The 15,656-nt window shown below is 40.6% G+C and overlaps 1 protein-coding gene across 2 annotated transcripts in view; it reads left to right on the top strand.

Moving 5' to 3' along the window:
* Nucleotides 1-15,656, top strand: part of LOC122556653 (RUN and FYVE domain-containing protein 1) — an 82,353-nt gene that overhangs the window by 58,372 nt on the left and 8,325 nt on the right. For both annotated transcript variants that reach the window (XM_043703641.2, XM_043703642.2), the window contains 3 exons: nucleotides 7,440-7,534; nucleotides 7,905-7,953; nucleotides 9,583-9,660. In XM_043703641.2, coding sequence (XP_043559576.2) covers nucleotides 7,440-7,534; nucleotides 7,905-7,953; nucleotides 9,583-9,660 — 222 coding nt within the window. The remainder of the gene's footprint in view (nucleotides 1-7,439; nucleotides 7,535-7,904; nucleotides 7,954-9,582; nucleotides 9,661-15,656) is intronic.

The raw sequence follows: 15,656 nt of genomic DNA, 5'->3' as shown, positions 1-15,656 counted from the left end.
GACTCTTGGAAACCAATGGTTTTGTGTGGATCGTCGCCTCATTTTGTCATTGTCATACAGCACTGCTGTTTTTGTCAATTTCTACCAGGTCACTTCATATTTTATAGAACATGGCCAGACTATTTTGCTCCCACTTTGCTGTGGTGATTGTCATTCCAAATCTTTGATCAAGGATGTGACACCTGTCAGTTTACAGACTGATTTATGCAGACATACGTAACACACATCTTTTGGATCAGCTGAGTTTTTTTATTTTTATCTCTCCTAATATAAGGATCCCATATACCATCCTCCAAGACTGGATGAAGAAATGTTTGGTAAATTGTAATTGTGATTATGTTGCAATACCAAAGATTCTGCTTCAAAAATCCAAGAATCTTATTTGCTTTGATTGCTAAAGCTGAATGTGGAACCCCATTGAAGCTGAACCCTGTAGATATGGTTACGTATTGATCTGTTGCAGAATTTAATTTTCAGAACTTGAAACTGTTTGGATAATTTTTATTGGTCATGTTCCTGACAAGGCATTTTTTTTGGTATTGAATGCCATCTGCATTGGTCCTGCCAATTTAGCAATTTAAGATTATTTTGAAATAAGTTGGTATGATCTTTGAGTTTTCCCTGATGTGTAGACCATGCAGTGTTTTGCAAATAGTCATGCCCTGTTTTTTTGCAATTTATTGAGAAGTTCTTTAATGTTTGGGAAGGTCCCAACACTGTTCCTGTGGGTACTGTAGAAGGGACATGTGAGAAAGAACGATTCTCTATTATACATCACTCTGTCATCTTGGTTAGGCAGTGCTGGATCCCATTTAATAATGTCCCCCTGATTCCTATATTAGTGAAATTTGAACAAGAGCTTATGAGAAACTTTCTCAGAGGCATTTGAGAAATTCAGTACAAACTTTTTGTTCTGGACAAACTGTTAAAGATATCCTTTGGTAAATTGGTTGTGAGGCCGTCCAAATTGTACCTTCAGATGTGGTAAATCAGAAATAAGTTAGTTGGAGGGGAGTGAAATTTTTTTAATCTTTACTATTCAGCAGTACTGTTTTAGCCAGTTAAATATTTAATCAATGTTTGCTGTGCAGCTTTGCAAATCAGGCCAATCTAAAAGTTCCATGCAGGCCAAGCACAAGTCGGCGTGATGTTATCTCTCATTTTCAGCTATACAAAATAAATTTAAAGGGCCAGAAAATTAGAAACCAGTTTAGTCTCCTACTAAAAGGAGAAAAAGGACAGTTTGCAGACTTATGCAAAGGTGCTTTGCTTTGGACAAAAGTTGCAAGGAGTTCAATTCTACAGGCAGAAGACAGTTACTTAATTTGGTATCAGACAGTCACAGACTACTTCTTGTCAATTGATGAGTATGTTAATTTAGAAACTTGTCACACTGTGCTTGCTGCATGTGCAACTCTGGCCAAAAATAAAACTGTTGCATCCTGATAAGTGTTATGACTTACCCAGTCTTTTTCACTGAACGATTCTTGGAATTTTGTTTACCTCAGGAGATCACTGCTTCTCGTACTTCTGTTTGCACTTCATGTCTCATAACTTACTGTTTCTGCTTTGCTCATGTTATCTTGTGCTGCATGTATGCATGTGTTCTCATTTGTTCTGGCATGCATCCTGTCATAGTCATAGAGATGTACAGAAGGGAAACAGACCCTTCGGTCTAACTCATCCATGCTAACCAGAAATCCCAACCTAATCTAGTCCCATTTGCCAGCATTTGGCCCATATCCCTCAAAGGCCTTCCTCTTATACCCACCTGGATGCCTTTTTAAATGTTGGAATTGTACCAGGCTCCTCCACTACTTCTGGCAGCTCATTCCATATACTTACTACCCTCTTTGTGAAAAAGTTGCCCCTTGGGTCCCTTGTATATCTTTCCCCTCACCCTAAACCTATGCCCTCTAGTTCTGGACTCCGCTAGCCCCAGGGAAAAGACTTCATCTATTAATCCTATCTGTGCCCCTCATTATTTTATAAACCATTGAGGTCACCCCTCGGTTTTTGATGCTCAAGGGAAAGCAGCCCCAGCCTATTCAGCTTCTCCCTATAGCTCATATCCTCGAACCCTGGCAACATCCTTGTAGATCGTTTCTGAACCCTTTCAAGTTTCACAACATCCTTCCGATAGGAAGGAGACCAGAATTGCACGCAATATTCCAACAATGGCCTAATCAATGTCCTGTACAGCCGCAACATGATCTCCCAACTCGTATATTCAATGCTCTGACCAATAAAGGAAAGCACACCCAAATACTGCCTTCACTATCCTATCTACCTGCGACTCCACTTTCAAGGAGCTATGGACCTGCACTCCAAGATCTTTGTTCAGTAACACTGCCTAGGACCTTGCCATTAAGTGTATACATCCTGCTATGATTTGCTTTTCCAAAATGCAGCACCTTGCATTATCTAAATTAAACTCCATCTGCCACTTCTCAGCCCATTGGCCCATCTGATCAAGGATGGAAATGTGTTGCTGGAGAAGCGCAGCAGGTCAGGCAGCATCTAGGGAACAGGAGAATCGACGTTTCGGGCATTAGCCCGTTGTAATCTGTGATCTTCTTCGCTGTCCACTTACCTCCAATTTTTGGTGTCATCTGCTTACTAACTATACTTCCAATGTTCACATCCAAATCACTTATATAAATGACAAAAAGCAGTGAATCCAGCACCGATCCTTGTAGCACTCCACAGGTCACAGACCTCTAGTCTGAAAAGCAACCCTCCTCCACCACCGCCCTCTGTCTTCTACCTTTTGAGCCAGTTCTGTATCCAAATGGCTAGTTCTCCCTGTATTCCATGAGATCTAACCATGCTAGTCAGTCTCCCATGGGGAAACTTGTCGAACGCCTTACTGAAGTCCATACAGGTCACGTCTACCGCTCTGCCCTCATCAATCCTCTTTGTTACTTCCTCAAAGAAACTCAATCAAGTTTGTGAGACATGATTTCCCACGCTCAAAACCCATGTTGACTATCCCTAATCAGTCCTTGCCTTTCCAAGTACGTGTAAATCCTGTCCCTCCAACAACTTGTCCACCACTGACATCAGGCTCACTGGTCTCCAGTTCCCTGGCTTGTCCTTACCTCCTTTCTTAAATAGTAGTACCATGTTAGCCAACCCCCAGTCTCCTGGAACTTCACCTGTGACTATTGATGATACAAATGTCTCAGCAGGGGAGCCAGTAATCACTTTGCTAGGTTCCCACCGAGTTTTAGGGTACACCTGATCAGGTTCTGGAGACTTATCCACCTTTTATGCATTTTCTCCTCTGTAATATGGACATTTTTTTAAGATGTCACTATCTATTTCCCCACAATCTATATCTTCCGTGTCCTCCTCCTCAGTAAACACTGATGCAAAATGCTCATTCAGTATCTCTGCCATTTCCTGTGGCTCCACACAAAGGCCGCCTTGCTGATCTTTGAGAGGCCCTTTTCACTCCCAAGTTACCCTTTTTGTCAATGTATTTGTAAAAACCCTTTGGATTCTCCTTAACCCTATTTGCCAAAGCTATGTTTTGTCCCCTCTTTGCCCTCCTGATTTCCTCAAGTATACTCAACATCAGTTTGTTTTTTTAAAAAAACAAAGAACTGTGAATGCTGGATATCAGAAAACTCAGTAGGTCTGGCAGACTCTGTGGAGAAAAAGCAGAATTAACTTCACTCTGAAGAAGGGCCACTGGCTCCAAAATGTTCATTCTGCTTATTCTCCACAGATGCTACTATACTTGCTGAGCTTTCTCAGCAATGTCTGTTTCTGTATCAGTTTAAAGTAAGCCTTTTCTGAACAGAGGAAAGATGGTGGGTTATCTTTTCTCTGCCCACCAAACCTCCAATTTCTATCTCTTAAATAACCAAACTAGGTTGCGCTGAAGTGGAATTGTTTTAACTCCTTGAGTAGTGTGACTTTAAAAACAGACACAAGACTGGTTTTCTGGTTCAGGTTTAAACAAAACTAAACCATTAATTCTCAACAGTTAAATGTATTCACAATGGTGCACACACAGGCAAGGTAATTTCAAAAGTGATAAGCTTTTAAGGTTTTAAAGGGTTCAAAATGTCATCCCTATGGATTGGAAGCTTAAAGCATTGAAGACCTGATGGTTCTGTTTTGGTACACTGAATAAAATGAAAGTTTAAAGTTTATAGCAACAGCTTTAGTGTTTTGCTACTTGTGGAATTAAGTTCGTAGTTTTGCTCCAGGTGGAGTTTGAGTTGCTGAAATTAAGACAGGTGCTTTTCTTTGCTCAGCACAATCTCTTCCCTTTGCATTTCCTTGAATCTCAGATTTGGGGTTGCTATTTGTGTTAATAAACTGTCATTATTTCAAGCTTGATTCTGTCATGGAACCACAGTCTGATTTTCTGTTCGCACACGTGGTTCCAGGCTACTTGAGCATTAAGAGGTTAGGGTTTTACCAACTTCTAAAAAAAGATTATTCACATCTTCGTGTCCTGTCTAGACAAGTGGGCTAACTTCCCATCTTGAATAGTTGCGTGTATATTGACAGACCAGAAAGCAAGTCATTCTATTTTGTTCGAATGCAGGTGGTCTATTCTACGTCTTATAAAGAACTGTTCATTTTTCCATAACTTTGCAGATTTCTTTACACGAATGTGATAGTCCTTATCTATTGTTTGAGATGGAATCAAACACTTGTCATTCAAAGCTTTCTTTTTTTTTAAAAACAAATCCTAGTTCCAAACATTTTATTTCTGGTAGTTCTCTCCCAAGTTGGCCGCAATTATTTGCCCATGAGCAACTTTGTTCCAGAACAAAAGGAATTGCTCAAAATATAGTTTTTCAAAGCTGTTGTGCCATCCAACCTTCATTCCATTATTGAATTTAGGTTGCATAATTTATAGATACAATTTCTACAATTTCAGAACTACTAATCCATAATTGCATACTGTGATATATAAGCACGTTAAGAAAGCTTATCCAAAATATATATCAATTAGGTATAACTTTCCTAATGTTTTCTAATCCTAAACATTTAAGATTGACAAGTCGCCAAGCCTGGACCAGATTTGTCCTCGGCTGCTTTGGGAAACGAGAAATGCAATTGCTTCGCCACTTGCAAAGATCTTTTCATCCTCACTCTCCACTGGAGTCGTACCTGAGGACTGGAGAGAGGCAAATGTAATTCCTTTCTTCAAGAAAGGAAATAGGGAAATCCCCGGCAATTATAGACCAATAAGTCTCACGTCTGTCGCCTGCAAGGTGATAGAAAGGATTCTGAGGGATAGGATTTATGACCATCTGGAAGAGCATGGCTTGATTAAATGCAGTCAACATGGCTTTGTGAGGGGCGGGTCATGCCTCACAAACCTTATTGAGTTCTTTGAGGATGTGACTAGACAAGTTGATGAGGGTCAAGCTGTGGATGTGGTGTATATGGACTTCAGCAAGGCATTTGATAAGGTTCCCCATGGTAGGCTCATTCAGAAGGTCAGGAGGAATGGGATACAGGGGAACTTAGCTGTCTGGATACAGAATTGGCTGGCCAACAAGACAGCAAGTGGTAGTAGGAGAATATTCTGCCTGGAAGTCTGTGGTGAGTGGTATTCCACAGGGCTCTGTCCTTGGGCCTCTATTTTGTAATTTTTATTAATAACTTGGATGAGGGGATTGAAGGATGGGTCAGCAAGCTTGCAGATGACACAAAGGTTGGAGGTGTTGTTGACAGTATAGAGGGCTGTTGTAGGCTGCAACAGGACATTGACAGGATGCAGAGATGGGCTGAGAGGTGGCAGATGGAGTTCAACCTGGATAAATGCGAGGTGATGCATTTTGGAAGGTCGAATTTGAAAGCTAAGTACAGGATTAAGGATAGGATTCTTGGCAGTGTGGAGGAACAGAGGGATCTTGGTGTGCAGGTACATAGATCCCTTAAAATGGCCACCCAAGTGAACAAGGTGGTTAAGAAAGCATATGGTGTTTTGACTTTCATTAACAGGGGAATTGAGTTTGAGTCGTGAGATCTTGTTGCAGCTCTATAAAACTTTGGTTAGACCACACTTGGAATGCTGCGTCCAGTTCTGGTCACCCTATTATAAGAAAGATGTGAATGCTTTGGAGAGGGTTCAGAGGAGGTTTACCAGGATGCTGCCTGGACTGGAGGGCTTATTTTATGAGGAGAGGTTGACTGAGCTCGGACTTTTTTTAATTGGAAAAAAGGAGGAGAAGAGGGGACCTAATTGAGGTATACAAGATAATGCGAGGCATAGAGAGTCGATAGCCAGAGACTATTTCCCAGGGCAGAAATGACTAACACGAGGGGTCATAGTTTTAAGCTGGTTGGAGGAAAGTATAGAGGGGATGTTAGAGGCGGGTTCTTTACACAGAGTTGAGAGCATGGAATGCGTTGCTAGCAGCAGTTTTGGAAGCAAGGTCATTGGGGACATTTAAGAGACTGCTGGACATGCATATGGTCACAGAAATTTGACGGTGCATACATGAGGATCAGTGGTCGGCACAACATCGTGGGCTGAAGGGCCTGTTCTGTGCTGTACTGTTCTATGTTCTATATTTTCTGTGGAATTGATTCTCCGTGTGTAATTTCTTTGTTCCACAATTCTCCCCTCATTTTTATCATTAATATTTGACATTTTTATTATTTGGAGAATAGAAAAAATATATTTACCAAACCATAAAATCATATGGGAAGGGATCACGTCGCTCTCGCTCTCGCTCTCACTCACTCCGCGCCCCCCCCCCTTTCCCTTTTAACTTTTAAGTATTCTACTTCAAAATAATGATTGTTCAGGAAAGCATGAGGCAGGCAATATATTGAAGTTTTTGAGCAAACTGAACACCAAGTTTTAAAACGTGTGGCAGACAAACATGATGTTTTGAACCTGGAATGACTTTTAATGGTCTAAAGTTTCCTCCGTTGGCTTCCTTAAGAACTATGATCCTTGTGAAGGAATTCAGCTGTGTTTTCGATAAGTGATCATTTTTCTTTGCTTGTGCACATCACAAATTGTCTATTCTGTTATAGTCTATAAAATATCTTCTTGCCTGACAAATCAAGACTTTGCCTGGTTATGAAAGTCCTAATCTGTTAGTGAGCAGTTTCTTGATATCTTAGATTTAGTATCTTACGTGATGAGGATTCATGTTTTATTGGCATCGGTTGTGATATTTGTTATCAATTAAAAGCTGAATTGTGCACAAAATAGCTGGTCCAAATTGTCAGATATTCTTCCATGAGTGGCAATGAATATAAAATTAACTACTTTGGTAGGTTCCAGCAGAGATTTTCTCATGCAGAGAATATATTTGAGTCAGTGGATAATGTTTACAATTTTGTTTGACTTTTTATAAAAGTAATGTTCCACATACTAGAATCTGGCTTTGGAATATGTAGTGGTATCAACAGAGTTGTACCATTTGCAGTAAAGGATTTTTTTGTTACAGGAAATGCAGACATTGCAAGATGAGAAAAAAGAACTCCACAAGATCTGTGAAGAACAGGAACAGGCGCTACAAGAAATGGGACTCCATCTTAGTCAGTAAGTCATTCTTTTAGAATGTGTTTGTAAAGCTTTTTCAACTTTGTTTCTGCTCTTTTGCTTAAGGTGAAAGAAAGCATAAAGTATTGAAAGTAATACTTAGCTAAGTGAAATCAGACATGTGTTTGTGTTGATTTAAAGTACTAAATTAATTAGAAACTTTAATGTCAATTTCAATATATTCACAAAAATTAAAATTATTCAGGAAACATTGACCTTTTTAAAATTGCCACTGTTTATTAATTTATTCTAGATTTCCTGTTTCGAACTATTTTTCTTTTAGAAATGGAAGTAATTGTCAATCCGATTTTAAACAACTACATCAGTGATCCGGCATTATAAATGATGCTTAACATTTTTTTTTCCCCAGATCAAAATTGAAAATGGAGGACATTAAAGAGGTCAATAAAGCATTAAAGGTACTTTTCTCTGGCAGCAAAATCTTTGCAATTTGTTAGAATTTTGAATTATCAAGATGAACGTTTGTTTGGCCATCTGTGTAAACTGTATTTTTCAAGGTGGTTTCTTTGACACAAACAATTCAACTTGGTGTTTTGTAGCGGTAATGTTAATATTTTAATGTTATGATCAAGATTATCTTGTCTTTTGTAGAAATCCTGCATGAATTAAAATACTTAACTAAATAAATGGAATGTAACACCCAACTAGTTGATCACCATTATGCTGATAATACTGGGAATTACAGACCAGTCAGTCTTACGTCTGTGTTGGGCAAATTATTGGAGAGGATTCTGAAAGACAGGATTTATGATTACTTGGAAAACCATAGTTTGATTAGATTATAGTCAGCATGGCTTTGTGAGGGGCAGGTCATGCCTCACAAGCCTTGAGTTCTTTGAAGGTGTGACAAAACACATTGAAGGTAGAGCAGTGAATGTGGTATACATGGACTTTAGCAAGGCTTTTGATAAGGTTAGGCTCATTCAGAAAATAAGGGGACGTGGGATACAGGGAAATTTGGCTATCTGAATACAGAATTGGCTGGCCCATAGAAGACACAGGGTGGTCGTACATGGAAAATAGTCAGCCTGGAGCTTGGTGACCAGTGATGTTCCACAGGGATCTGTTCTGGGACCTCTGCTCTGTGTTTTTTATAAATGACTTGGATGAGGATATGGAAGGGTGGGTTAGTAAGTTTGCCAATGACACAAAGGTTGGTGGATAGTGTGGAGAGCTGTTGTAGGTTGCAACGGGGCATTGATAGGTTGCAGAGCTGGGCTGATAAGTGGCAGGTTGAGTTCAACCTGAAAAAATGTGAAGTGATCATTTTAGAAAGTCAAATTTGAATGTAGAATATAGGGTTAAGACCGGATTCTTGGCAGTATGGAGGAACAGAGTGATCTTGGGTCCCCATCCATAGATCCTTAAAAGTTGCCACCCAAGTTGATAGGGTTGTTAAAAATGTATATGGTGTGTTGGCTTTCATTAGTGGGGAGTTGTGGTTAAGAGCTACTAGGTCCTGCTGCAGCTCTATCGAGATCTGATTAGAACCTGGTTGGAATAGTGTGTTTAGCTCTTGTCACCTCGTTATAGGAAAGATATGGAAGCTTTAGAGAGGGTGCAGAGGAGATTTACCAGGATGCTGCCTGGACTGGAGGGCGTGTCTTATGAAAGGTAGACTGAGCTAGGGCTTTTCTCATGGGAGCAAAGAAGTGTGATTGGTAGGTGTATACAAGATGATGAGAGACATAGTGAATAGTCAGACTTTTTCCCAGGACACAGTGGCTACCACGACGGGGCATAATTTTTCAGGTGATTGGTGGAAGGTTTAGGGGAGATGTCAAAAGCAGTTCTTCAGGCAGAGACTGGTGGGTGTGTGGAATGCACTGCCAGCAGTGGTAGTAGAGTCAGGTACATGAGGGACATTTAAGCCACTCTTGAATAGGCACATGGAAGATAGTACAATGAAGGGTATGTCGGTTTGTTTGATCTCCGAGCAGGATAAAAGATCGGTACAACATTGAGGGCCGAAGGGCCTGTACTGTTCTGTTCTGTGAGCTATGATGTAAAACTACTTTTATTGGTAGGGAAATGCCTGGCTGAAAGATGATGAAGCAACATCCTGCAAACAATGTGAGAAAGAATTTTCAATCTCAAGAAGAAAGGTACTGCTCAAATAAATTATGAATTTTTCATCCAGTTTAACTAATTATTTGCTATTCTCTAGGACTGAGAATGTAATATCTCATGCTTTGGAATGTAATATTGCCAATTCTAAGAACTAGAATTTCTTTAAAGGTAATGTTAGCTATTAATCATCTTAGCCTCCTTCCTTAATTCACTACAAGATTTGAAGCAGTAATATTTGTTTTCTACACTACATAACTTGCAGCACCCATCTCCCTCACTTACTTTTTCTCCGTGTTCGTGGTTACTTCGTCTATAGCAGCTTGGTGTACTTTGGAAATTGGTCCCATTGACATAGTCCAACTTTCGAGTTATGTTGACACCTGTTCCTAATACTGTATGTGCAAACACATAGTATCTAATATCTAGCCCCTCAGGCTATTGAATGACTCCTATCCCATCTGTAACTGTGTTGGATGGGGAGAACAAGGAAAGTGAGAAATTTTGTCCATCTGATTTTCCTAAGCTACACAAATCCTAGACAGGAAAAATGTCTTGAGCATCCTGTGCTCCTAGTTAGTTTGAACAGCACCCTTTGCTATGCTGTTCAGTGACAGACCAGAATTTTCCCTTCTACAGTTCAAATATGGTGGCAAGCATCTTGGATAGCATTACATTCACATGGCCCTTGGTGAACATTTAGTGACTATTTGCTTTTCAGTACATTTTATATTCAAGCAATTTTATGCCAACTTCAATGTTAAATCAGATGCCAATGATGAGTTGAAGTTCTTGCCTCTCCCAACCTTCCAAGGTCAAACGTTATGGTAGTTAAAGGCCACCTGGCCCCTTCTCTCACAACATGCCTCCCCTGAATGCTCTGCTCCAGGCCAGCTGAGCTAGAGAGCAGGTCCTTCTCTTTCTGTCAAACGAAGTTACTTCATTGGTTTGTGGAAGCCTAGACTGAAGTTGCATGTGAAATCAGTGACTCCCAGCAGCCTAAAACAAAACATGACTTTGTGCAGGAAATGGATAAACATTCTCTACTCTGAGGGTAAGTTCCACTGTCTCACTGCTCCTTTTCAATCTTAAGGCCATCACTCAATCTAATGCTACCACTGTATTGGCAATGTCATTTGGTCATGCCACCAATCTTCTAGTATTTCCCACACACTGCTTTCATACTTACTCTCTAAGGATGGATCACTACTTAGCAAGGCTGGAAATGGTCTTCAAGTGCACATGCACATATTCCCTTCATAGTGAACTGTCTATGCATATATGTGGGTACACTTTTTATTTAAATAATGGCCCATGCCAGCATTTCTTGATCTCTGCATCATCAATTTTTTTGAAGAAAATGCAGTCTGGTTGACTGAAGAGGATCAAGACCTGTCTCTGCCAATGCATTACCGAATCCTGTGAGCAGCCTTGTCTCCTGGGTGGCTCAGTGGTTAGCACTGCTGCCTCTCAGCATCAGGGACCTGGGTTCGATTCCAGCCTCTGGCGACTGTCTGGAGTTTGTACATTCTCCCCGTGTCTGCATGGGTTTCCTCTGGGTGCTCTGGTTTCCTCCCACAGTCCAAAGATATGCAGGTTAGGTGAATTGGTCATGCTAAACTGCCCATAAAGTTAGGGGCATTAGTTAGGGGGAATGGGACTGGGTGGGTTACTCATCAGAGGGTCAGGGTTGACTAGTTGAGCCAAAGGGCCTGTTTCCACACTGTAGGGAATCTAATCGAATCCTCTTCTCAGAAATGCAGCCATTCTTGCATTTACACTGCATGAAAGGTTTTGTTCCTTCAACTAGTTTTTTTTCTGCAAAACTGACATGGCCCCTGAAGGTCTCCAGCACTTTGTACCTCCTGAGGGCGGAACTTCTGACATTTGCCTCCCTTTCCCCAGCATAGATCCACTGACTTCAGTGGATATTTGTACTGGAGTACAAATGGGCACAATCCAGTGATCACATCACTAACATGTCCAAAGTCACTGAAATCTGAGGTTTCTGATTATTGAGGATTGCCAGAGAGGGTGATGCCAGGAGGCTCTAAGAGGAAGATTGACTGACTGATAGATACACTGGGACCTTTTTATCTCTGGGTGTTCAGAAGATGCCCTGTTCTTCTCCAAACCTCCAGTGACCCAAGTGACTGCAGATCCGGTCAAGTAAGGTTTACCTGCAACTTTGCAGGAGACTCTGCTCCAGTCTCTAAGGAAACAGATGATACAAAGTCACCAGGGATCATTTTTATTGGTCATGTTCCTGACAAGGCATTATTTTTGATGTTGAATGCCATCTGCATTGGTCCTGCCAATTTAGTAATTTAAGATTATTTTGGAATAAGTTGGTATGATCTTTGAGTTTTCCCTGATGTGTAGACCATGTGATGAGCAGAGAGATCTGTGTCCATGTGCATAGATCCTTGAAAGTTGCCACCCAGGTTGATAGGGTTGTTAAGAAGGCGTACGGTGTGTTAGCTTTTATTGGTAGCGGGATTGAGTTTGAGATATGAGGTCATGTTGCAGCTGCGCACAACTCTGGTGCGGCCACACTTGGAATATTGCGTATAGTTTTGGTCCCTGCATTATAGGAAGGAAGTGGGAACATTGGAAAGGGTGCAGAGGAGATTTAGCAGGATGTTGCTTGATATGGAGGGAAGATGACAGACTTGAGGCTGTTTTTGTTAGTAAGGAGATTGAAAGGTGACTTAATAGAGACTTACAAGGTGATCAGAGGATTAGGTCGGGTGCACAGAGAGCCTTTTTTTCCTTGGATGATGGCTAGCATGAGGGGACATAGCTTTAAATTGAGGGCTGACCGATTTAGGACAGATGTCAGAGTAGGAAGGGTGTGCAATGCCCTGCTTGCAACAATAGTAGACTCACCAACCTTAAGGGCATTTAAATGGTAATTGGATAAATACATGGATGATAATGGAATAGTGTAGGTTAGATGGGCTTCAGATTGTTCTCTCAGGTTGGTGCAACATCGAGGGCCTGTGCTGTAATGTTCTATGTAAGAATTGGTGTAACTTTATTGGAAAACTTGACAGAAGAATAGATTACTTTAACTACAGTTAAACAGCAACTGTTCCAACATAGTAACATAGGATAAACATGCTCTAGGCAAAGACAAAATCAATAAAACTGTTGGTTTTTCATGTGATTCTGGCAGCTAAGAGAAAAATATGGCAACTTCAACAGCTTCAAAACCCAGAAATGACTAAAAGTAAGCTAAAATCCTGGTTCTGTGGGAGCCTGACTCCATCCATTCATGTTGTGTCAATTATTCAAACTTTTTTAAAACCAAAGCTTTCAAGGCACCTCAAGCTGTTTAGTTTGTTAGCCTGGAGGAGACTGCTTGCCACTTGCAGCTCAAACCCACATTTGGAAAAAAAGACAAAATACACCTCTATAGCAATAGTATCGTCACACTAATGCAGCAAGAATTAGGAAATAAACCATATGAAACTTGTAAAAATGCCTTTGTGTCTATAGTGTCATGCTGAACATTAGATAAACAAATTCTGGATCTGAGTCCAATTCCGTAAACTACTTCCAAAAAATGTCTGGGATTACCCAAGATTACTTTGACTTGTATAATTTCATTTCGCTTCCTGTCTTTCCCAAAATCAAATCATCTATCCTACTTTTCAAATATTTAGACTTCTTCCTATTGGGAATTATACAAAGGTTTTTGCTCAAATTGAATGGTTCCAGAACCATCCTTAAAGTGCTTTTACTGTAAAAAGTCACGTGTCTATTTGATATATTGACTAATAATGCTAGTTGAGGTTCTGATATTTCTGGCAGTGGGCAGTTACCATGCAGCTCTTGAGGCTAGCAGGTGTCAGCATCTGTCACTATAATATCCATCCAGTGGACAGGAATATTGGACCATTAGTAGGCCATTTATCCCTCAAACCATTCTACCATTCAATAAGATTGTCTAATCTTCTGACCTAACTTCAAAATATTGGCCTTTGAAATATAGTTCTTATCTTTTGTTCACTAAATTCCATCAGTCTCGGATTTGTAATAACTGATATAGCATCACTTGACATTAGCAGAAGAGTTCCAAACATGCAAGTGTTTCTTAATTTCACTCCTGAAAGGTCTGGCTAATTTTTAGGCTTCTAGCCTTGTACTTCCCTACTAGCAGAAATAATTGTTCTGTCTACCTACTTGTTCCTATTATCTTAAAGCTTCAAATTTTCCAACTAAGTTCTGGACCGGGTTCTTGCTAGGCTGTGGTGTGAGGCTGATGAATTGGGATTATTGCTTATTATTGGCCTCATTGCCTGACTAATATGCAGCTTCCTATCCTACCATCATAATCCGGAAACTAGATGCTGAGAATTCCTCACATGAAAGTCAGAGCTGATATCTGGTGACTTTAGCTTGCTACTAGCTCTACCAGACTGCCATTTTGGACACCCTACAAACAATATGTCGGGGCACTGGCTGCACTTACTCCATGTTGACAGACACTGATGCCTGCCAGTCTCAAGACCCCAAGGTACCTTTCATTTATAGGACGCTTTTGCATTTTAATGCTGCACTTCCGAACAGGCTGGCAACTAACTTTGAACAGCTGCTGCAAGTATATTTTACATGGAGGGATATGCACCCAACTCTGAATTGGCCCACCTTGGCAGTTGCCTGCTTACTGTCTGTGCTCACTCATCTTGATCATAACCTGGATGTTAGAAAGAGACAGATTGATCGAATGGGTGGGTATTCATGGGGGTAAAGTAGTGAGGGTTCCTAAGTGTGTGAGTAGGCAGCATGCTAGGCAGTGGTGTGAGGCTGATTAATTGGGATTATTGCTTATTATTGGCCATGTAGAGTTAAGAGGGTGGGAGCTTGGGGTGGGTGAGTGTAACTGAGGGAGGATTTTACATGTTATATAATGGGTGAGTGCTGTAACAGATACTTTAAAAAAAAATGGTAGAAGGAAAGTTGCGTGGATCTTGGATGCTCGTGATTTTCCTCTGGTTTTTCTAGAGCCGAAGCAGAATTTTTCATTTAAAATGTATGGAACTTTTACAGTCCAAAGGAAATAAATAAGGAAGGAGAGATTGCATGACAGAGATTGTGGGAGAGGTTTGTCCACATGTTTTGTAGAGGTGTCAATAGCTCGAGTGTTTTTTTTGTTGTTTGCACAGAACTTGGAAGCTTGACCTTTACAACTTGTTTGTCAAGATTTCAGTATTAGCAGGTTAAATAACAGGGGAACAACATTGCTTTACTCAGACCAGAGATTTAAGAACTAACTGATAGAGGATTTGAGGAGGAGGCTGTTTTTTGTTGGAAGATTCAGCTAAGTGCTGATTTTTAAGATTTGATTTTATTTACTTTCTCTTTTGTAAGCTTAAAGTTTAAAAACTGTGGGGAAGGGTAGGGTAGTTTTTTTTTACTTTTAAAGGGTTTTTTAAAGGGTTTTTTAAAGACTTTTTTCGGCCTTGTAGAATGTAGTTTGTTTTTTTTTCCCCCAGCAGTGGATCAGCAGTAATCGGTCTGCAAACATTGTATTTGAGAAAAGTGTGGGTCTTTTTAGGCAAATCTAAGTGAGCAGATTTTACGGGACACTCATGGTAGTCACTGGAATAATCCGCCTCTCCTGTTGGATTTGGAAGAATAGGGAATAGTTGACTGTCTCTGGAAACAATGTCAGCAGAAGGGGTGTTTGGATCCATCTCACATCAGGCTGTTTGGATCAGCTGGAGAAGCAGTTAGAATCACTGACGCAGCATGGCGCACAATGTTTTGTAGATTTAGAGAAGTGGTTACACAGCAGGTTCAGCAGATAGATGAGTCACCCATCAGGTGAGATACGAAAGTAGTTCAGGAGTCTTCTGTGGCTATTCCCATCAGAGAGACCATTTTTGGGACTGTGGAGGTAAACCTTTAAATGAAAACAGAAGTGACAGCCAGATCTTGGGCACCAAGAATGAATTTTTGTGTTAAGCAGGGAATGTGAAGAGTTACAGGGGATTTTCCTGGCAGGGGCACAGACAAGAGGTTCTGC

This window comes from Chiloscyllium plagiosum, unplaced genomic scaffold (assembly GCF_037043375.1).
Source record: "Chiloscyllium plagiosum isolate Xiang-an unplaced genomic scaffold, Cpla_swu_hap1 HiC_scaffold_16, whole genome shotgun sequence".
Classification (NCBI taxonomy): domain Eukaryota; kingdom Metazoa; phylum Chordata; class Chondrichthyes; order Orectolobiformes; family Hemiscylliidae; genus Chiloscyllium; species Chiloscyllium plagiosum.
The sequence above is the reverse complement of the archived record's forward strand: the minus strand, read 5'-3'. Positions and strand labels throughout refer to the sequence as shown.